Genomic DNA, 15,000 nt, shown 5'->3' with positions numbered 1-15,000 from the left:
CCCTTGTCGTTTTGCACCATTAACACACTCAAGCTATCTGCCTAAATGCTATATTTGTCGAGTTGATATTCTAAATATATATTTGCAAGGATCGTAAAGATTTGCCACTACTTCAGTTACATGTTTGACCGTAATATGTGAGTGATAAGTCTTCTATTCATGTGGTGAGGATGATTGAACTACCTCTCTTTTTTCTTGTACAGGTTCTTCAGTCTGCCCGTGAACAGCTAAAGTGGTCGCTGCTCAAGTGATGAAGAGACCGCCAGAGGAAAAGTTGAAGAGAACCACATTGATGTGAATGTGTATATTTAAGTAATTCCTTTTGTCTGGTTATTTTGATTTATAGTTTTACGGGGTGTTCTATGTGGATATATTCTTTATAAGGAGTTATGTTGTTATTTGAAGAATGTGTTTTTGTTGATTTCACTTTCATGAAGGTAGAAGGAAAAGGCATATAGAGACATTTAAGAAAGATGTGACATTATAATTTTTATGCATTGTATTTATTTTCTTTATGAATGTAATTTTAGTCTGATTTTCCTTCTTTCTCACTACATGAAGTTTTAAATAAAGTAGAAATATAATAGGAATCATGTAGATACAGTACTGTCTTAAAAATTGTAGATTCAAACATTAAATTTTACTTGTAGGAAATACTATTTCATGTTGTGCAAGAACCTTGTTTACAGAAAGTATTTGTATTGACATAAATCGAACACCTTAGTATAATAAAAATGAACCAGTGAAACCATGTTTTAGCAGGATGTTTATAAAATCTATCAAGTAAAATTTTCTACAAAATTACATTGTTATTTTTACCATGTAGTTGTTTAACTGTAGTGTAAACAGGATGTTAAAGTAGCTCTAGGATGAACAAAAGGTGAAAATATCAGAACCAAGAGCTAAAGTGAGCAAAATTGCCTTGTCTGTCTGTTAAATAGACCTCAAGGGAAGAAGGCACAATACCTTATATGTATAAAGACATTCAAATTGTCAGGTTAAGCATGGGGCCACATCTCCCTATAAAATTCCATTTTAAACATTGCTACAATTTTATAGTAACATTACACTGTCAGTTTTGCAAATGGTAAGTATCTTGTGGCTCATCCTTGAAGATTTAGATGGAAACTTTACATAGCAAATTAAAGAATTAAATTTATAAAAATCTGAAATCTTGCTATTCCATACTTGAGTAAAGATGTCAAATATGTAAAAAAAAAAAAAAAAAAAAAAAAAAAAAAAACTTGAACAATACACTTCCACCTGAATAAATGCTTCCTCAGACTATTGCAGTTTTATCATCATCAGTGGGAATCAGCAATCTCTCCACTCCTACTGTTTCTCTTCAGATTTCAGGCTCACCATGGCCAATAGTAATGATTTTGTATCCTTATTAGTGGCATTTACCCCTTTCCTCATTTACTAATTTCTGCTTTACTTCATTTGCTCCCCCCTCTTTACCCTTTCCACTACCATACTCTGCTATCACTATAACCATCTAACATCTAACACATTCTACCCTAATTGTTCTCTTTTTTAACCTTTTTGCCATAATACTTTAACCTAGTACTTTATGACCTTTGATGTCTCGCACATTTATTTGTTTCATCCATTAACCATTTACCACTAAGGCTTCCCCCTTTATCAACGAGCCTATCTAAATTTGATTTCTCTGGTTTCCCGACCCCTGCCTTTGACCATGGCTCTTACCGCTGATACAATTACCCTTTCCTTTGTAAGTAATTAGGTATAGGGGAGGGTGTAGGAACATCTTGGGGTGGAGGGAGAGGTGCAGAGTGAGCAACATTACTAGAGTAGGGAGTATGAGAGAAACCTCGTCGACGTGCTTCCTGTCTGGTTTCAAGTAAAGTGAGACCATTTTTGTATCAGAGTTGGTACCTCAGACTTGAACTTGTAACTCTTGAACTTATAATCCATGTGCGGGTTTGTGCAGGGCAGTTTGATTGGTTACGACCGGGTTGAGCAAACGGGGGGCAGTGGTCTATGGAACAGCTGTGTTTGCCAGGATGTCCAGAGCACCCACAGTTTTGACATTGACGGAGAGGAGGTTGGTATGGTCGAACAGGGAGGGACTGTCCAACAATAGATACGAAAGGGAAGGTCATGTATACAGAAAGTAATTTTGGCAATGTTGGTGGGTTTCTTTCAATGACCTCTAGGAGGAATGGAGTAGCAATGTACTGATATTACATCGTGGTCTTTGAGGCTGCCAAGTAAGTACTTTCCACAGTCTGACCAATTGATATCCATAGAGCAGCTTGCTGGGAAGATAGAGACAGTTCCAGTACAAGTATTAAGAGTTGGACAAGGTTTTGCAGGAATGGGATTGCCAGAGAAATCAGTTAGATTTGATTACTCTATAGCTTCAGTTTCAGATGTAACTGGAACGATCAGGTTGGTTACGGAAAGGGACTCTGCCCACTTGCTCTTGGAGACATTGTTGAAAGAGAAGTGTTGCCTGAGTAAGGAGCTATAGGGGGATCACGAAAAATCGGTCCCATTTGGCTGGGCTACGTAGAGTATTTAAGATATTGGTAGAGTTGTGGGTGGTAGAAAGGCAGGGACACGTGGAAGAGCGAGTATTGTTGAGAGGGATAATATTACGGAGAGATGGAGAATAAGGCTGTAAGGTAGTAATAAGGGAAGATGAGGTGATTGTTGAAGAAGCTGTAGGGGTAGATTTGATGAAGTTGAGAAAGTTGGGAGAATAGGAGTCTCAACTTGAGTGGATAATGCACTAGTAGGCATTGAGGAGTGGGTAGTAGTTGTAGAGTCGTGGTCAAAGGAGAGCCTTGATGAAGGGGCAAGCCTCATTGCCTCTAATATGGGTATTAAATCTTCATTACTGGCCATGGGAAGCCTTGACTATGTTGGGGAAAGGAACAGTCCACCTCTCAGGGTCCCCTTAAGGGGTAAGGACTAAACAACAAAATGGGGATAATGTGCCCATGATCCCCTCAGGCCAGTCAGAACTAGCACAAAGTCAACCTTTCACCCTTTCAGCACAGCTCTTACACCTTAGGAAGTAGATAGTAGAAGGGGTTGGAGAAAGGACGGAAATGAAAGAGCTAAAGGGAGAAAAGACCATGCAAAATTAGTTGAGTCGAAGGCTGAGGCCCTAAGCAGGGGAGATCCGTTTCCTAAGCCCCTCCACAACAACAACAGGCAAGGGATTGGGGGGGGACATAATGTGGGAGTTCTTGAACAGCATGTGACTTCTCTGATCCTGAAACCAAAGGTGTATTTATATTACTCGAAGAACTGTCACACAACGAAAATTGTAAGATTCATTTGGTTCAACGGAGCTGTCTTCCCTGCTCATTACCTGCCAGGATAAAAGTAGTCTAAGCATAAACATTCTTTGACAATGGTTACTGGTTAATGGTTAAAAGCGAAATAAATGTGCTAGACATCTAAGGTCATATAGCACTATAGGACAGTATAGTAAAGGTTGATGTCAGGTGATAGTTGCTATGCGTCAACTATCTAGAGTAATGTTGGAAAGTTGAAGATGGGTAAGGGTGTTGATGAGGGAAAGGGTTATGGTGGTTTAGGTAAGGGAATTAGATCAAGTGAAGGACATTTATGCATCTGAGGAAGGAGAACATGTTATAAGAAGCAAGGATATGACGTAGGTCTGGTCTGAGAGAACGAAAACCGTGAATATTCTAGTGTAGGAGAGCTATATCTTAGTTGTTTTATGAGTGAAAGATAAGTGTTGGGGAATCTGGGGGGGAAGGAGCTTGGGGGAGTTGTGACATGAGTGATTCCCGTGTGTATCTGGGTGGGAGTGGAAAGGATAGAGGGGATGGAGGGAGGGAGAATGTGCGTATAGTTGGAGTTGAAGGGGATGGGTTGTGTTGGGAGGGAGTAGGAGGAAGTGGTGTGGGGGGAATATTAGTGGTAGGAGGATGGATGTTGGAGTTGAAAGGGATGTGTTTTCTTGGGATGGATTAGGAGGAAGGGGTGTAGGGGTGCTATGAGGAAGAGGGGGATGGATTTCAGGAGGATGGATATCGGTGGTGGACGGAATTGAGGGGGTTAGGTTGTGTTGAGAGGGAGGAGGAGGAAGGGGTGTAGGGGGAATATGAGTAGGAGGGGTATGGATATCAGCATTCACTTCAGGTGTGGAGGGAGCATGAGTTATGGAATTTTGTCTCTCAAGCATATAGCTTTGAATGTCTTCCATAGTTTCTGCAGTGGACTTTGTTAGAGAGTTTTGTGGGACAAAGGTTTTCTTATGAGGGGGGGAAGAGGAGACTGGTGTCTGAGGAGTAAAGGTAAAGGTAGGTGTAGGTGAGTGTGCGGTTGGGGAAGAAGGGGTGGAACGTTTCGTCTGTCTACTGCAGGTAGTGCGGGGAGGGAGAGGGGATGGTGTTGGGGCTGTAGTTGAGAATGGAGCTGTGGTTGAGACTGGGGTGTCTGGATTTAGAGTGGCAAAAGAATTTGACTGGGGGAGGTTGAATGTAGAAGTTGAAGTGGGGAAGTAGGTAGGTATAGGGGAGGATGTAGGAACATCTTGAGGTGGAGGGGGAGGGGCAGAGAGAGTGACATTACTGGAGTAAGGAGTATAAGAGAATCCTTGTTGGCGTGTTTCCTGTCTGGCTTCACGTAGAGTGAGACCATTTTTGTATCCGAGAACTGCTACCTCAGACTCAAACTTGTAAGTGGGACAGCCTCTATAAAATACATTATGGGGGCTGCCGCAGTTTGCACATGTGCAAGGCAGTTTGATCTGTTATGACCGGTTTGGGAAGGTCATGTGTATTGAAAGTAATTTTAGCAGTGTTAGTAGGTTTCTTTCGATGACCTCAAGGATGAATGGAGTAGCAATGTACTGATATCACATCCTAGTCTTTGAGGCAGCCGAGCAAGTCTTCTCCACAATCTGAACAATCTTTGGTATCGACTGGGAAATTTGCTGGGGAGATAGAGACAGTTCCGGTACAAGTATTAAGAGTTGGACGAGGTTCTGCAGGGACGGGGGCGTGTGGAAGCGGGAGTGTTGTTGAGGGGAGTAGTATTACAGAGAGATGGAGAATAAGGCTGTAAGGTAGTAATAAGGGAGGTTGGGGTGTTTGATGAAGAAGGTTGTAGGGGTAGAGTTGATGAATTTGAGGAAGTTGGGAGGGAAGGGATGTCTTCTGGAGATTGAGTCTCTGCATGGGTGGGTAATGCACTAGTAGGCATTGAGGAGTGGGTAGTAGTTCCAGTGTTCGGAGTCGTGGTCAAAGGAGAGCCTGGGGTCGGGGAGCCAGTGGGGCAAGCCTCATTGCCCCTAATAAGGGGCAATTACATCTTCATTACTGGCCATGGGAAGTATTGATTATGTAAAGGGAAATAAGCAGTCCACCCCCCAGAGCCCTGTACGGGGGTAAGGGCTAGACAACTAAATCGGGAGTACCATGCCCATGGTTCCCACAGGCCATTCAGGACTGGCACAAGGTCAGCCTTTCATCCTTTCAGCACGGCTCTTACACCTTAGGAAGTAGACAGTAGAAGGGACAGAAACAAAAACCTGGAGGGGGAAAAGACCATGCAAAATTAGTTGAATCGAGGGCTGAGGCCCTAGACTGGAGATCCCTACATTGGATCTCAGTCTCCGTCTCCTAAGCCCCCCCACGACAACAAGAAGCAAGGGATTGTTTTGTTTTTGTTTTTTTCTAACAAATAAAATGTTTTCTTCTGGGATTTCTTACTTTTAAAAGAATTATAGTAATTTTTAAATACTGTATTTGAAGTACATTTTCATGAGTTCCTGATTTGGTGAAAAAGTGTTTTTCATTATTTTGGACAGAGAACAAACTGCAGTCTCCTTTAAGGTGTGATATAAGTTACAGGTCCATTTTATATGAGGCCACAGATTGCCCATTTATTGTCCATATAGAAAATTACGACTAGAATCTTGAAATTCTTATAGGAACCATCACCTCCAGGCATTGTTGAACTTTTGGTCTCCAAGAATGCCCTCATATAATTGATTCTGCATATATTGTAACTTATCCTTGATATAGCTTCCTAAACTCACTTTCATTGGAAAAGGAACTTTCGATGCCTTTTTTTTATTAATTAATAAATAATAATAATAATAATAATGTTACTACAAAATTGTAAAAATATGTTTAAAACCACTTATAAAACTGAGGGATGAATCCTTGTGTCATTCCAACTTGGTTGATAACCACATCTAAACACACTTAGCCTGGTTGCCAAGGATGTCTAAAATAACTTTGTGCTCATATCATAAGACGAGCTCACCATATAAAAATTTACACCAAATTATAGACAACGGAGCATTTTCACATAAAATAATTACGAGACCAATATGAATGGAACATTCAAATGTAAAGGTCTCATTCACCAAATTTTTACTTTAGCCAATATTTTAATTATTATTATTATTATTTCTATTATTATTATTATTGAAGATGGGGTATGGTTCCCTTTCTTCAGAAAACGAGCAGTGACTAGTGCTTGCCTGTGCTTTTTTCTTTTTTTCCACATGAAAAGTTCAAAATAAAAGTGCCATAGACAACCCCTAGTCACTGTTTTTCTGAAGAGAATTAGCTAAATCCCAACTCTGCAAGTAAAAAATTAACCCAATCAGGATGGTGCCAGAATTTTCTGAAATAATTATTACTAAAGTCTAGCATTTCTGGCAGGGTGTGTGCTGTGTACAGCCAGCCCACCCGCATGCTCGCTAGAGTGATTTATGAAGTGTATACACATTATACATCATTACGTCATAACATCCATAGCCGTACCCATCACTAAGGGGTTAAAGGCTAAATCTACTACAGTTGGGTTTATTTTACTTGATACTTAGAAAATAGAAATATTTATATGAATAATAAAAAAAAAAAAAAAAATCTGATCTTTAAAAAAACTAAAGCTCTGGCCATCAGACATTGTGGAAATAAAAGTCACACAAAAGTTCTGTAAATACCCTGCATATAATGTGACTTTATAACGTCAGTATTTGATGTTCAAAAATGGAATCGATGGACAGCTTTGAAAAAAGAAAGATGAAAATTTTGACTACTTACAAAACCAGGCAGAATGAAAGATATTTTATTAACTGACTAATATTCATTATTGTAATGAATTCCATACATACAAATCTTATCACATTTTCTAATATACGGTATTTACCTAATATTAACAAGCAATATTTAGGAGCTTCAGAGAAAAGCAAATCCATTGGACTTTGCTAGACATGGGTTACCTAAACCAAAGCCCTAATAAAATTAGTATTATGAAAAAAGAATACAGTCTCTAAATTCAAATTTCAATACAATTTACAGACTGCATTAAACTCACAATATTACTCTAGAGGATGCAATTTGATTGCTCAGAATTATAAAACAATTCTTAAGTTTTCCAGTAAACCAGCCATAAAAAGCTGATTCTTCAAAGTCAAAGAAGTACTTATGTTGTCATCAGCTTAGAATGATACAATCTTTAAACCTCCCTCTGAATATTTGTTACTTTGTTTCTTAGACTTAAAAATATATTTTTCCTTAAAATCTGTTCTGATTCACAGAATCATAAAAAACAGATTTGTCCTAATGACCTCTGTAGGACAAAATTGCCTAGATATCAATAAATTATTGAAGATGACATTTGACCTGGTTTAGTAACAAAAATTATTAATCACTTCACATAATCAATATTCCTTTCCTACACAACTTAACTGATAATTGTACTGTTACCTTCCTCCTTGTTGTATTAGCATCAAAATACTGTTAGTACAGGCAATGATGGCATCGTCTGAGAACCACTTCATTTGTCATATATTTGTTTGAGACAAGATACATACTTCAAAGCACTCTGTTTTGATAAAATAAATATAGTGAGATCTTTACAGTTAGCAAACTTAACTACATACACTCCTCTCAGTATAACACAGTTTTACTCAAGTTTAAGTTACTACACACCAAATATTCTGGGTACATTTGCATATCCTCCTAGCTCCTCAGTACACAAAAGTAACAAAAATAACAATTCAAAAAGAATAAAAAAACCTAACTAAAGTTCATAGATACAAACCATTGTGCATAAAACACCTAAATGCAATTATACCATTTGCTGCTCTGCTAACAGAAGTTAGTTTCAATATTTTCCTGTTCAATTTTTTGGTTCACATGACTGATTACCATCAAGATAACAAATAACAAAAAAAAATGTTATCTTACCTGCATACCTACAGATATTTTGAATAGCTGTTTCATAAGTAAAATAGAAGTAGCTGTCAAATCAGTCATTCTAAAGAAATTTCTTTTTTCCTTACAGGCCCCAAAGGTATGTATCAGATGAAGAAAATGAGCAAGACTGTAAATTTACTTTAAATTTATAAGTCTGTTTTTCTTTTCTACTAGCTTTACAGTCAAAACAATAGACAATTCCTTAAATTCTCAATTCAGACTAAATTTTTTTTTTTCTTAATAAAGACTGCAAATAGTTCAAGAAAAACTAAGCCACAGACAACAATTTTTGACGACTGCCACATTTTGCCATTTATCCCACATACAGAAATACATACACACAATATTACTTAAATCAAAAGATTTAAGCCATTTTCTTATGCATTGCTGCCTGACCTACAGAAGAGCTCCCATAAATTGAAACACCAATGCCAAAGGTATATTTCTTTATACTGCTTTGATGAATTATAAAACCTTTCCTCTCAATTAAAGCTCCTTGTTTTCTCAGGACTGAGCCTGTGAGGTAACTGAAAACTTCTAAGAAAATGGCCTATTTTGCCTGAAATATATAATACACAACTAATTTTCTGTCAAATGTCTTACTTCAAATTGCTAAGATCATTCATTCTGGCAAAAACAAATATATATAATTTACCAGTATAATAATATTGCTAATAACGGTGAATTAAATAGCATGAGCAAAAATGTAATAGTAATAGTACTAATAGTAACATCAGGAATAAAATATAAAAAAGCAGTATTAAGAAACAACTATTTATAATCATAACATAATGAAATAAATTCTGAAACTTTATATGATCTAAAGCAACACACTTTAGGTTATAGTTAAGAGATCTCTCACAGTTTAATGGATGAAAGTAAAAGATTTTCTCTTCATTTGATTTGTTTTTTGGTAGACTAATAAAATCTCTTACTCCAACAAAGTTATAACCAATTATGTGCAAACATGTATGTCTGTTTTGTGCATGTGCAGGTCCAGGTAAATACAATTACAAACACAAAATGACATTCATGTAGATTCACTCTCTCTCTTATTCCTGACAAATACATGTATCCTTTATAATAATTGGTCACTGCCTTTCAACCTAGAGGATCGCATCAAAGATTTACACAAACCTTTGGTAAAGGCAATTGAAGTCCTATATATCTTCCTAGAAATCACAATAAAAATAACAAATATCAAATAACTTTTCCTGACTGATTATGCACAAAAGAAACAATAAGACACAAAGAGAAGAAAGAGAAGAGGTAGGATGACAAGAAGGGATGCTATTTACATGTTACCTGCCTTGGACAACACTTTAGACAGCCTAAAAACCTCATGCTTTATACCAGATGTTTACATGATGTTTCCCATTCCAGTTCACTCCTTATACCATTCTTCTGCCACTGAAGTAGAAATCAGTCGAAATTAAAGTATCCATATCTTGGTTAATTCTTTATTAAATCACTCTCATTGTGAAGAATGAGTTGTCTCCAATTACGTATATCATACACATCTCATCATAAAGCACTTCTTAAATATAACATCTCTTTCCACATGTTCAAAATGTACACCTAAATAGGTATGGTATGTTTTCTAGTCTGCAACCACCGGCAACTCCAGGAAATGTTATTGGCATAAAAAATACACTGGTGTAACACCAAACATTTTGTCTCTAGTCAATACCACTAAAACTTGGATAATATTTAGCTTGAATAGATAACAAACTGTTGGTCATCTGGCGACGGCATCTCCACCTGAACATACTGTTGCGTCGAGTTGTAATCTGTTTCATACTGGGGTGTTGTACTTGGTGCTCCTCGCATATTATTTCTGAAACAGATCCAAGAATTTTTTTTATTTTTTTTTTATTATTATTATTTTTTTTATGTAATACTAAATAGCAGTTAAAATTAAACTATACTTCATATAATGACTCAAACTATTGAAAACAAACTATTTCTTCCTCAAACAAATACTTTTTTTATTAATACCTAATCCTCTTCTGACTTCCTCTTTACTGGCTGTCTTCTTGATATCTGTCTATACTGTGTTGTGGAAAGGTACATGGATATTACATACTTATCCTCTCATGTCATTTTAGCGAATCATGTTTATGTAATACCATCTTTTCCTCTTCTATCCTTGGTCGTAGACCAAATGTACCATTTAAAAGACTTACAATAATGCATTTTTCTCGAATACCCCCTAACTGCCAGCCAAAATGAGTGACTAGTTGCCACTGCCAGTCAATATTCAAGTGCTTATACTGCATTAGAATACATAACTACTTTAAGTGGTAGTGGTGCTTCAAGTACCTGCATATGCCACTGGCCTTCTAGGGTTTAAAGCTAGTTATTCCCAAGTTCCTCCCCTTCCACAGACTACCCATTTCATATCAAACATGAAATAAAAAAAGGAGCTATGCCTTCTAACACACTTACTTTGCTTTGGCATGGGTGAGGATGTGTGACTTGAGATTAGTACTCTGAGCAAATTTCTTATTACAGCCATCAAATGGACAAACATACGGCCTATCTCCCGTATGAATCCGTACATGTGTTCGTAGATTGAAATCCAGAGAGAATCTCTTGCCGCATCCCTCAAAAGTACACTGAAAGAGGCGGAATTAAGGTTTTCTCATATGTAAACAATGATCATAGTTAATGAATTGGTAACCTGATGAAAGCAAATCAGTAAGATTAACTATTCTTACTTACTCCAATAAATCATTACATAATCAGAATCAAGAAAATTCTTCTAGAAAAAGGTATAAATGAGAAGAACTTCAAAGAACAAAACATCTATTTTAATCATTCATTCTCATTCATGCATTTTCCTATATTTGTCAAAACAAACATTCATATCTTACATCTCATGATTACCTGAAACGGTTTCTCTCCTGTGTGCACCAGCTGATGTCTTTTAAGTTTAGAAGATTCCACAAAGGCTTTCCCACACTCCGCACATACATGTACTCTTGGACCATGTGTATGTAGATGTTTACGCATTGCTGAATTATCACGAAACATTTTGTTGCAACCCTGTAACATAAAAAATGAATAAGGATGTACACACCATATATAAATATATATACATACATTAGACAGGTAGCCAGATAGATAGATGTAGATAAAAAAACAGATATTGATAGATATACATAATATTCAATTAGCTAGAGCACTAAAAAGAACTCAGAACAATTGTCACTGACTGAATGAATAATCACACGAAAACACAAGCTTCAAGACCTCCACAAAAACCGTAGAAAATACACACCTTATGCGGACAGGCAATAGTTCTTGCAATGTCATCGCTACTAGATTTCTTTGGCTTTATCTTCGCAAATTCGGCAAGTTGTTTGGGGTCCGAGAGGTCAACGCCGGGTATACCCGCTAGCTTCTTATTTGAGCCTGCCATGTACTCTGTGTAATCTGGATCTGGTTCTGGGTTACTGAGGTCATCTGAAATCAGAGGAAAGAACGTTAAGGAAACAATGTTCTGCGAAAAGGAAAAGATGTGCTAAAACTGTATTTACAAATGAATTTAGGAAAGAATATTTTATGAAAAGATGTGCTGATATTGTAATTACAAATGAGTTTAGAAAACAATATTTTGCAAAAGATGTGCTTAAGACTGTAACTACAAATGAGTTTAGGAAACAATATTTTGTGAAGAGATGTGCTAATACTGTAATTACAAATGAATTTTTATTTGTTATTTATAAATTCCTCTCGATATGAATGTAGCCGTTTTACTCGTGTTATCATGTTTATTTATAATGTTTTGCTTTGGAGATATAATATTTCAATGTCTTTATATTCATGACTTTCTGCTTGCCCATACAAAAAAAAAAAATAATAATAATAAATAAATAAAACAAATAATAACAACAGCATTAACAATGACAATAATAATAATAACAACAATAATAATAATAATAATAACAACAATAATAATTACAACAAATAATAAAAATAATCATTATAATAAACACTAAATATTAAAAATAACAAAAATTATAACATGAGCAATAATAACTAGAAATAGTAGTTATAAAAAAATAATAAAAAATAATTATAATAATGATAACAGTAAAAAAGAATAATCAAACAATAATAATCATATATAAAACAATCATAATTATCAATTGTAACAATCATAATTATCAATTGTAATAATCATAATTATCAATTGTAATAATCATAATTATCAATTGTAATAATCATAATTATCAACTGTAATAATCATAATTGTCAATTGTAATAATTATAATTATAATCTAATATATAATACCATGTTTAATTATAATTACACCTAACTATAACAATGATAATAATAACAATAATAACAAAAATAATCATCATTAGCAGCAGCAGCAGCAGCATATTAATATCAATAATAATATCAATAATGATAAAAATAACAATAAAAATAATAAAAATATACTCATAATGATAAAGAGTAAACAATAAAACTATTAATACCAACAATTATAATAAATATAAAGATTATAGCATTATACTCATAAAAACAAATACCATAACAATGATGATAACTACAACAGTAACAATAACAATAACAAGAATTACAATCATTTTAATAATTATAATAACTATCAAAAGTAATATCAATATAAACATTATTATCAGTAACATTCATTATATAACAATAATACAAAAAATAATAACAAGAACAAGAACATCAATGTGAATCAACAATCAACAAGAACACAAACAAAAATACGAACAACATGAATAGGATCACATCATCATCATCATTGTTCTCATATCTATAGTTATTATCATAATCCCAATCTTAATCACAATAACAATAAAAATAATAACAACTAGAAGCACTCAGAGGCCGCATATCTCCGCCAATCAATAGGGTTACAGATGCAATGAAAAATTCCTGGATCCACATCATGATCCGTGTCACTACCGTAATATAATGGCATCTAAGTTAGGTTAAGCCACACTTTTTGAGTTATCCTGCTAACAAACAAATAATATCCGGATACTCACCAAAATTTAATGGCATCTAAGTTAGACTAAGACCCATAAAAATGAGTTCATAACTTTTAAAAATTCTAATTTTAAAAATTAGTTAATAACTTTTTTAGTAAACTGCTTACGAACAAAAAAGCAAAAAGACGAAGAAACTAACCAAAATCCAAAAACCTCTTTGGAGGAGGCAACAACAACAACAACAACATCATCATCATCATCATCATCATCATCATCATCATCATCATCATCATCATCATCATCATCATCATCATCATCATCATCATCATCATCATCATCATCATCAACCCAATGTCGATGGGAAGATGATGCATTCCCTTTGGCATTGTTTGGTTAAATGTTTCTGCACAGAGATGGCTCTGCCAATGCTTAGCCACAAAGGCATAAATTAGTAGATCTGGCAACCTCACTTTTCCTTGAAAAAGTAGGAAACTTTTTTTTTTTACTAATGCCAGCAATATTGACTCTTAATATTGTTGTAAATATTATAATTATTGTATTGTTACCGATATAACTAACAGCAGTAATAAGTACTAGAAAATATTATCGAAAATCATGGAAAAGGGTAAATAGGTGAGACAGGTAGTTCGTGTAATCGGCTCATTAGTGACTTGGTACTTGTGGAGCCATCTGTATGTAAAAACAACTACTAAATTCAACACACAATGCACATGGCATGTACATACATGCCATGCCCGGCAACTTAGGGTTAATATTGATAATAGTTACAATAATAATAACAACATTAAACAGAAAAAATATTATGATTATAATAATAATAATAATAATAATAATAATAATAATAATAATAATAATAATAATAATAACAATAATAGTAATAATAATAGTAGTAATAATAGTAATAGTAGTAATAATAGGAATAATAATAATAATAATAATAATAATAATAATAATAAATAACAACAACAACAATAATAACATTAAAATGAAAACAATATTATGAAGATGATGATAATAGTAATAGTAAATATAATAATAATAATAACAATAATATTAACAACTATAACCATAACTATAACAACAACAACAATAATAATCATAATAATAATAATAATAATAATAATAATAATAATAATAATAATAATAATAATAACAACATTAATAATAATAACAATAACAATACTACTAATACTAACAATACTAACAACAACAACAATAATAATAATAATAATAATATTAATGATAAAAATAATAATAACGACAATGATAATAATAAGAATAAAAACAATAATAACAGTGATAATAGTAATAACAATGATGATGATACCTAGTAGAAACAGTAAACCTAATTACAATAACTATATAGCAACAGTAACAATAACAGTGATGATGATGATCCTAATAATAATAATAACAATAATCACTAATAACAATTTGTAGTAGAAGTAGTAGTAGTAATAATGATGATGATAATTATCATCATCAACAACATAATTAATATCATATTAATGCTGATAAATATAACAATTACAACAAAATTAATTACAATAAAAATACTAAGCATGATCATTTTCACAGAAGTTATAATTACATATCATTAATATTCTCATTACACATTATAATTATCATTTTTATCACATAATCATTACTGCTTTCACCAAACAAATATAACAGAAATAGAAAAAAGACTAAATAAATGGAAATGAAAATGGAAACAAATAAAGCAAAATAAATGAAAAGTACATATATAAATAAGCCAGAAAAAAAAAACAAGAAATAC

General features: G+C 34.1%; 2 protein-coding genes across 3 annotated transcripts in view; one reads left to right on the top strand and one right to left on the bottom strand.

The window, feature by feature from the left end:
* Positions 1 to 801, top strand: part of zetaCOP (COPI coat complex subunit zeta) — a 19,442-nt gene extending 18,641 nt beyond the window's left edge. For both annotated transcript variants that reach the window (XM_070124300.1, XM_070124298.1), the window contains one exon: positions 204 to 801. In XM_070124300.1, the coding sequence (XP_069980401.1) occupies positions 204 to 251 (48 nt within the window). In that variant the 3' untranslated portion in view covers positions 252 to 801. The remainder of the gene's footprint in view (positions 1 to 203) is intronic.
* Positions 802 to 7,090: 6,289 nt separating this feature from the next.
* Positions 7,091 to 15,000, bottom strand: part of LOC113802661 (transcriptional repressor protein YY1-like) — a 14,538-nt gene continuing 6,628 nt past the window's right edge. Inside the window, exons 2-5 of the mRNA XM_027353268.2 lie at positions 11,509 to 11,693; positions 11,115 to 11,273; positions 10,674 to 10,843; positions 7,091 to 10,062 (exon numbers count right to left, since the gene is read on the bottom strand). Of these exons, the coding sequence (XP_027209069.2) occupies positions 9,936 to 10,062; positions 10,674 to 10,843; positions 11,115 to 11,273; positions 11,509 to 11,693 (641 nt within the window). The 3' untranslated portion in view covers positions 7,091 to 9,935. The remainder of the gene's footprint in view (positions 10,063 to 10,673; positions 10,844 to 11,114; positions 11,274 to 11,508; positions 11,694 to 15,000) is intronic.

This window comes from Penaeus vannamei, chromosome 8, assembly GCF_042767895.1.
Source record: "Penaeus vannamei isolate JL-2024 chromosome 8, ASM4276789v1, whole genome shotgun sequence".
NCBI classification, from domain to species: domain Eukaryota; kingdom Metazoa; phylum Arthropoda; class Malacostraca; order Decapoda; family Penaeidae; genus Penaeus; species Penaeus vannamei.
This window is presented reverse-complemented; position numbering and strand designations above follow the sequence as displayed.